Genomic DNA, 8,242 nt, shown 5'->3' with positions numbered 1-8,242 from the left:
TTATTGTAATGATTCCAGGATGTCAACAAGCAGAGCAGGATCTTGTGGCTTGTTGGCAGATAGAATATAAAATCCACCTCATTAGATGGAATTAGGTCTGTAGATGACCGATGACCCATAGGTCATCTGTAGGTGAAACTGACCATTTGTGGATATTACAATACAAAATAAACATGATGCTAAAAACTTTGTCACTTTATGTATGCAGCCTGCGTTTCACCCGTTCCACCGCCTGGTGACGATAATGCGCCAAAATATGCTTTTAAGCTACCAGAAGAAGAAGGCAATGGTATTAGATAGCGGCGCCGTTGTGGACTGGAATGGGACCTCTCTATTTCACCGATATTTTGATAGTTTAATCCATGAATGGCGCCGAAACAGGACCCGAAACCTAAATTTCAAGAAGGTAAATATGTGTTTAATATTTTGTTGTATTTATCACTACGGATGCTCCATAGAAGGCTTGAAGGGTTCAAGATGTTAGCTGGAGTAGCGATGCAGTGTAGCGGCTAGCGGTGTTAGCTTTTATTGTTATGATGAGAAGTCGAAATTAAACAGTTTTTTAAATGTTATTGGCCACTTCGAGTGTTTATTGTGTCTTGTATTTAATATACAATTAGTCAATTTTATGTTTTTTATTTGTAATACGTACATTTTGTGCTGTTTCAATAGGACTACACCAGTTACCGTTTTTGTTGAGCTAACTGCTAGCAGAGTCCAGGCGATATCTTACCGGTGTTATTGGTTTAATCAGCAAATTGATAGCATTACGGGATTTTAGCAGTACATTTTAACGGGCAAGCAAAATTCAGTTTTTCTTGAACATGAATAAAAACATTTGGTGCAATGAAATGTGCAGTTTTTTTGCAACAGATCATGGATACTTAAATATTTTATGCTGTTCTGTTTTGGAGTTCATGTGGTCAATCTCAAGCTGATTTGAAATCCTTCCCTTTCTGTGCTCAGGTGAAAGAGTGCTGTGTTTTCATGGGCCATTGCTCTACGAAGCTAAGGTAGCTTGTCTCACATCATGCTATTTTCTGATGTTTCTGATACATTTATGACTTGAAATTATGCTTGTCTTTGCAGTGTGTTAAAATAAGCATCAAGGACAAACAAATCAAATACTTTATTCATTATAGTGGTTGGAATAAAAAGTAAGTCTTCAACTTTAGGGGTAAATGTTTGTATATTTATTTATTTAGTTAGTTTTCTTAAACACTTTAATTCTTAAGAGTCATTTTCTCTTCCAGCTGGGACGAATGGGTTCCTGAAAGCCGGGTGCTGAAGTATGTGGACAGTAATCTTCAGAAACAGAAAGAGCTTCAGAGGGCCAATCAGTAAGTCCAGTAATGTAAATATTACATCTACTCATTGGATTTGATCAATCATAGTTTCTGTCACAAAATATTTTTACAAATGCTGACTAATCACATTTGTGTAATTGGCTTTTATTTGTCTCCGCGTAGAGACCATTATGTAGAAGGGAGAATGAGGGGTGCCGCACCGAATAAGAAGATCCCTGCTGCATCGCAGAAAAACGATGTGTAAGTGTCCTTTATTTTTCTGTCATTTTTTCTTTATTAAACAACTTTTTAAATTATTTATTGTTTTTATTTTAGAAAATCTAAAAAGAACAAACAGAAAGGTGAGTATATTTTCACACTTTATTGTTAAAACACATGCTACTTTCAACATAGTCTCTCTGGTGTTTACTTTTCCATTTTAGCCACATAAGGGTCACAAAAAAGGTGCGTAGAGTAATTATGTTTATCTGCGTAGCTCCTGGAGCAGGAGAAGGAACAAGTACAGGGGGAGACCCGACCCATCCTCCACGAAAGAAGAGGGCACGTGTTGACCCTACGGTAGAAAGTGTAAGTTATAAACTCTACTGACTTAGCCGCACTTTTAGGGTTTTACTTATTAGGGTTAATAAATGTTCACCTTTGTTTTTGAATGGAAGCTTAATCTATTGGTTCTGAATATGTTTGTGAGGCTGGGACAGCAGTAAGCAAACATAATGAGAAAAGGTTTTGTTTTCTCTGTGCTTAGGAGGAAACTTTTATAAATCGAGTTGAGGTTAAAGTGAAAATCCCAGAGGAGCTGAAACCGTGGCTTGTGGATGACTGGGACCTAATTACACGACAAAAACAGGTAACATCTTAAAATAACCCATATTCAAACCATTTTATTTTATTACACTGACACATGTGCCTTAAGTGCAGATAAGCTCACAGTATCGATGTTTTAATTTTGTTTTCAGCTTTTTCACCTACCAGCCAAAAAGAATGTTGACGCTGTTCTTGAAGATTATGCAAACTACAAAAAATCAAGAGGGAACTCTGACAGCAAGTAAAAACACATTTTCTAGTTTACTATGAATTTTTACCTATAAAATTACTGTCATGAATATGTTCCTTCTTCAATGGTGTCATGCTGTGGTCATCTCTTCTTCAGAGAGTTTGCTGTAAACGAAGTGGTTGCTGGTGTCCGTGAATATTTCAACGTTATGCTGGGGACACAACTTCTCTACAAATTTGAGAGGCCTCAGTACGCAGACATCCTGGCCAATCATCCTGACACGCCGATGTCTCAGATCTACGGTGCTTCTCACCTCCTCAGACTCTTTGGTAAAAAAAACATCATCACAAGGATATTGTGTTGTTTTTAACAAAGTGTGGTGGGTTGGAGCCGCTTAATTATGAACAGTGTTGGGCAAGTTACTTCAAAACTGTAATGCATTATTCATTACTTGTTACCCTCATTTTAAATTAATTCATTACATTACAATATTACTGATTTTAAAATGTAAGGCATTACACTACTTTTTGCATTATTTTAAGTTACTTTCACCAAAACAACTTCAATATGAATCTGGTAATGTGACGCTCAGTGAGCTCATGACATATATGCAGTAGCGGTTTTAGGCACGGGCAGACAGGGCAATTGCCCGGGGCGGCATTTTTTCATGACACAAAAGGGGCGCACAAGCGCTGAGTAAAAAAAAAAAAAAAAAAAAAAGGGAAATCTGCGCCGCACCGAGGTTTTCTATTATCTGTCATATGACAGTGTCTGGATTGGAAACAGCAAGTTGGCGCCCCCTGCAGCTGCAGGCGCTCCTGCTGACTGAGAACGTTCACGTGCTCCGTGTGTCTATGAAGAACAGGAAGGGGAGGGGTGCGGCGGGGGAATTCACCTCTGCGTCTTTCCCAAATGAAATGAGCGCAAAATGAGCGTGCAGGGGCTGAATCAACTGTATTAACATGGCTAAAGTCAATCACATCTTAACGTTCTTCCATATTTCATTCATAATATCATAAACACAGGCCTATCATTTCTCTGAATTGCGTGAAATGGCCGAATAAAAAAAGGAAAAACAAAACGATTTTGTGGTCACCCCCCCATCAAGGTCAAATAGTTTAGTCCTGACTAAAGGAAACTTACTGAGTCAGGAGCCAAACAGAAGAGATGAACATAAAAAGGCTAAAACCACCAGGTGCCCCATTCAGGGGGAAAAAAAAGAAAAAAGAGGAGAAAGATAAAGGTATGCTCTCATGATGCATGTTGCATGATGCATGTTTAACGGTTAAATGCGGTCAACTAGTTGCTAACAGAGCTAATAGGGCTGAAATATTGAAACGAAATTCAAATGGTTCGAAAAAAGTCCTTGAATCGTTTTTTACTGATTCAAACTAGGATTTGTTAAATGCTCACTGCAGCCTGTGGCCTGCCTGAACAACAACAAACACATGTTGATCATGTTCACATAATAATAAATAAAACAACTCTACAAGCAGAAGAAAACTCCCCAGTCACCACTAACTCTCCTGTTTATTTATTGCAGATGGCTGCACTGATTATTTTTACATGATTTGTTCTGTAAATGTTGGCATTTTTGGTAGTCTACAGTTTTTTTATGTCAGTTTAATTACAATTTCAGAGGCAATTCTAAAATATTATGGATCATGAGATCTATTGGAGATCTACCCCAACTTTTGGACTGCTCTGCCATTCACTGTGGCTCAAGCTGAGAGGAGCTTTTCAAAACTTGATCAAGTCATACCTGAGGTCACCTATGTTTCAGGGGCGGCTCACTAACCTGGCTCTGATTAGTATCAATCACTCAGTAGGGGAGCAGATTTCATGTGATGATATTATTGATGACGTTGCATCAAGGTTAGGTTTTAATTTTTAGTTTGTGTTTTCTGTTCTAAGTGCAATGCAGTGATTATCTTTAGTTTGTTATGTGTGAAATATTTTTGCTATTTAGAATATTTATTATCTATTATGTTCATATATTCTTAATATTTAGTTATTGTTTGTTTTTGTATATTTGATTCTATATATTTTGATACAGTATATAATGTATAGTGCTTTACATTCTGACAACTTCATAGTAATTAATGTAAATATGTGCAACTTAGAAAAATGAATGTTCAATAGTCGTTCTAATAAAACATGCCTGTTTGTAGAAAACATGCGTGTGTTCGTGCAGGTGGGGTGGTGTGGTGGTGGTGGGGGGGCAGTGGGGGGGGGGGGCGCTCAAAGGGGGCCTCACCCGGGGAGTAATTCGATGTAGAACCGCCACTGCATATATGTGGAAAGTGATGTGGTATCTGAGCTAGGATTGCTGTTAAAAACAGTCAGATATAATAACAGTGCTTTAAAATGATTGTTTATTAAATAAAAGCAACAACAATCTGTACTCTCAACATGCTGCCTTCTTATATTAACTGAGCAGGGAGTGAGGTGGTGGGGGCTCCATGCCTATATTTGCCTTGGTCCCCAAATGCCTTGATACGGCCCTGGATGTGGGACTGACTTCTGGGGTGATCTGATTCTATCACATGTATAAATATTAAATGCTTACATATTATTGCTTTTCACTGGTAAAAATGTGTATTGGGGATAAATCTACCTAATTTTTTCTTTTTTTCTTGATTTTATTTGAATATTTTCCTGCCCTTTCTCTCTAACCTTCCTGCATGCTGCATGTTTTCTCCGTCTTCCAGAAAAAACTGTAAACTAGATTTCCTACTTTCTAACGATCAGCCAAAGGGATCTTCACATGCGCGGCGCTCCAGCAGTAATGAGTTGAAATCACCGGGGCACAGATTACGAACTCAGCTGAGGCAAAGCATGTCAGAAAAGCACAAAATACCAGAGAATATGCGCTGATATGAACAATCGCAAGTGAATTATTTTGTTTTAGTGGAGCGATTTTGTTAATGTTACAGCGGCCGCGTGCAGGAAGCAGTTGAGCCGTTACCGTGGCGTCCTCTCTGCCCGCAAAGCTGAGTCCATAAATGACGTAATATATGCAGATACTGGATCTTTCTTCGGGTTTCCCACAATTTGAATTTTTAAGAAACGCAGCTTGATTCTGGGTTTAAAAATGCGTTGTAATTACCGCGTTACTGACAACTGTACCGAGTAAATATTACCATTTTCTTTCCCTGTAATGCCTTACATTACCACATTACAGCAAAAAGCAATGCATTACAGTAATTAATTACTTTTGTACCGCATTACTCCCAACACTGATTATGAAATATGTCCATATGGCTGAAGCTGCAGCTTTAATGCTGTAATCTTTTTTAACAAGATAGAAATAAAGTTGGGCACAAGGCTAGCGCAGCTCGGTCTGTGTACGACGAAACATCAGGTAGTGAGTGACTCGTCATAAAAATGAGATATTGTTGTTGTGTAGAAGATCTTTGATTATAAGACCCCTGCAAATGTAAACAACAAATATGCACGAAATATTGTCTTTAATTTACAGCTGAGACTCATTTTTACTCTTAAAGGAACGCGTTTTGTAACAAACAAAAATAAATTAGAATGTGATTTACGTAAATAACTGACACTGAAGTAGATAAAAAGGGAAATATTCTTGGGAACATCAACCAGGACATTGTTAGTACTAAGAAAGAAAACTGAAATTTTAGCCTTGTGTTGCTTTAAACTGTTTCCTACCTGGATAATGTGTGAACATCAAACAACAAAGCCATTGTTCTCACAGCGAGTAACAGCGAGCCTTTGTTTGTTTTTTACAGTGAGGATTGGAGCCATGCTGGCGTACACTCCTCTGGACGAGAAGAGCCTTGCACTATTGCTCAGTTATCTACAAGACTTTCTCAAGTAAATATAACAAATATTTTTAAAAGGCAGAATCTGCAGCAGAAATTAACTTTGTCTCTTTTCTTTGCAGATATCTTGTTAAGAACTCTGTGTCACTCTTCAATGCAAGTGACTACGAAGTAGCTCCTCCAGAGTATCACCGCAAGGCAGTCTAAGTTGTAGTTTTTGTTAGTTAATTATTATTATTATTATTTTGTTTATTTTAATATCTAAGGCCTTTGTGCATTCAGGTTTGGACAAGATTCTTTTTATTTTATTTTATTTTTTGTCAGAAGGATGTGATTTGACCAAAACACCTTTGAGGAACTGATTTAGGGAACCCTACGAGGAAGATCCAGAGCAAGATGTTTAAGTAGTTTTTGGACTTTTTCTTTCAAGAGGAAAGCTGCTGAGTACACTTTTTCTGTGTTGGTATATTTTTGAGTACCACTTTCTATGTTTCCTTGATATATATATTTTTTCTTTTTTGTCTAACGTTAACCAGCATCGTCTCAGAAAGGGACTTAATCAAGATTACTTCAGTTTCCCGACTTGATACTGATAAAATGTGTCTCAAGCTGTTATTTTCTAATAAAAGCCTTTTTATTCTGTAGTTATTGGTTTGTTTTCAGTTTGAAGCTAAAGCAACTTCAGGGTTTGCATCAATTATCCTCAATAATTGAGGTAATAGCAGAATGAAACAGATTTTTCTTGTCATTTATCGGTCAGTCATAATCCTAACCCAATTTTTTTCCTGAGTGACTTAAATCTTATCCTCTCGCACCAACTCACATGCTCAAAGGCTACCATCCTACAATTAAACTTTTAGATAGAAAAATACTTTAAAAATTCCAGACAAAAGCCTTTAAAGGGACAATTTGACACCTTTTCATATTTTAAAATCATTTACTTGTGCCAGTATGCAGAGCCGGCCCAAGGCACAGGCGACCTAGGGAAACCTGTTTAGGGCCCCACAAAGGCTTGAGCCGACCCTGCCAGTATGTGTTAAAATGACCCTGTACAGGGTTAATGAAAGTCCACCCAGCCCCTATCGCCCCCTGTGGCCAGAATATTGCACTTGCAACATCGCAAAACATCACTGTTGCTGGTCTGGTCTACTGGTACTTAGAAATAATTGAGCTGACCTACCTGATGCTGCCGTCTGGCTTCAGTACATTTCCTGCATGCTTTAGATCAGTGGTTCCCAACCTTTTTCCCAAGGGACCCCTTTTTTACCAGTGAAATTTTTGACGACCCCCTCCTATTCTCTCTTCCAGTACAAACAGTATTAAGAAATGATAAAATTGTTCAAGCACATTTTAATATGCTTTGATTCAATAGATAACAGTAATAGTAGGCTCCAGTACAGAACAAAGTCATTAACAAAACCAAACAGAGCATAATGTGCTTAACAGTTTGTATTACTTTTCTGAAAACATTGTTTCTTGTAAACACTGATAAATCAATCATTCCTTTCAATAAACATTTGACACATAAAAAGTACACTGAGCAAAATGTACTTAAATGTGTATATTACTGTTTATACTAGATTATTTACTGTAAAGGCTGGGATTAATCAACCAGTCCTATCTTTAATGAACTTTTGACACTTGAAAATAAAACAGTGAGCTGAGCAAAATGTTCTTAAAAGTGTGTTACTTTTTCTGTTCTAATTATTTCCTGTCTTAATATCAGTAAACTTTTCACTCATGAAAAAAATGTGAGCAAAATGCAGGCTATTAACAAGTAATAAATGAAGTTTTAACCCCTTAAAGTGGAGAGGTCCTGGCGACCCACTGAGAGGCTTTGGCGCCCCCTTGTGGGGGTCGGGACCCCCAGGTTAGGAACCAATGCTTTAGATAATGAACATTGCTCATTTGTTTATTTTAGTGGTGAATCACTCCTCTAGATGCTTAGGAACGCTGGGAGATGTTCCAGCTGTTAGATTAAGGTGTTAAGACGAAGGCACAGCGAGGAGATAGTTTTGCTTCTACAAATGGACACAAGGGGGTGCTAAGAGGAAGCAAAACTTCTTATTATCCCTTTAAATAAGGGAAAGACATGTTGCAGACATCATTGAGACAAACTCCAATAATCCTAAGATTCTCTACAAAACGCTAAA

General features: G+C 37.7%; 1 protein-coding gene across 2 annotated transcripts; it reads left to right on the top strand.

The window, feature by feature from the left end:
- Positions 1–264: 264 nt before the first annotated feature.
- Positions 265–6,733, top strand: morf4l1 (mortality factor 4 like 1). 2 transcript variants are annotated; one of them, XM_015964374.3, is made up of 12 exons: positions 265–406; positions 967–1,013; positions 1,090–1,157; positions 1,254–1,340; positions 1,470–1,547; positions 1,623–1,648; positions 1,783–1,874; positions 2,053–2,154; positions 2,264–2,352; positions 2,458–2,630; positions 6,057–6,141; positions 6,212–6,733. In XM_015964374.3, exons 1-12 carry the CDS (start codon positions 367–369, stop codon positions 6,294–6,296), a joined length of 972 nt encoding a protein of 323 aa, XP_015819860.1. In that variant the 5' UTR covers positions 265–366; the 3' UTR covers positions 6,297–6,733. The 2 variants fall into 2 exon arrangements, with proteins under 2 accessions (XP_015819860.1, XP_054588991.1); XM_054733016.2 differs by having other exon boundaries at positions 1,236–1,340.
- Positions 6,734–8,242: the final 1,509 nt, after the last annotated feature.

The sequence above is a fragment of the Nothobranchius furzeri genome, chromosome 4 (genome assembly GCF_043380555.1).
Source record: "Nothobranchius furzeri strain GRZ-AD chromosome 4, NfurGRZ-RIMD1, whole genome shotgun sequence".
NCBI lineage: Eukaryota > Metazoa > Chordata > Actinopteri > Cyprinodontiformes > Nothobranchiidae > Nothobranchius > Nothobranchius furzeri.
This window is presented reverse-complemented; position numbering and strand designations above follow the sequence as displayed.

What these genes read in the sequence shown, in the direction of transcription:
- morf4l1 (XM_054733016.2), top strand. Translation starts at nt 367, where the DNA reads ATGGCGCCGAAACAGGACCCGAAACCTAAATTTCAAGAAG. An exon ending in TAAAAAGAACAAACAGAAAG is followed by an intron (nt 1,649 to 1,782) that starts GTGAGTATATTT and finishes TTATCTGCGTAG; the next exon opens with CTCCTGGAGCAGGAGAAGGA. An exon ending in TTGACCCTACGGTAGAAAGT is followed by an intron (nt 1,875 to 2,052) that starts GTAAGTTATAAA and finishes CTCTGTGCTTAG; the next exon opens with GAGGAAACTTTTATAAATCG.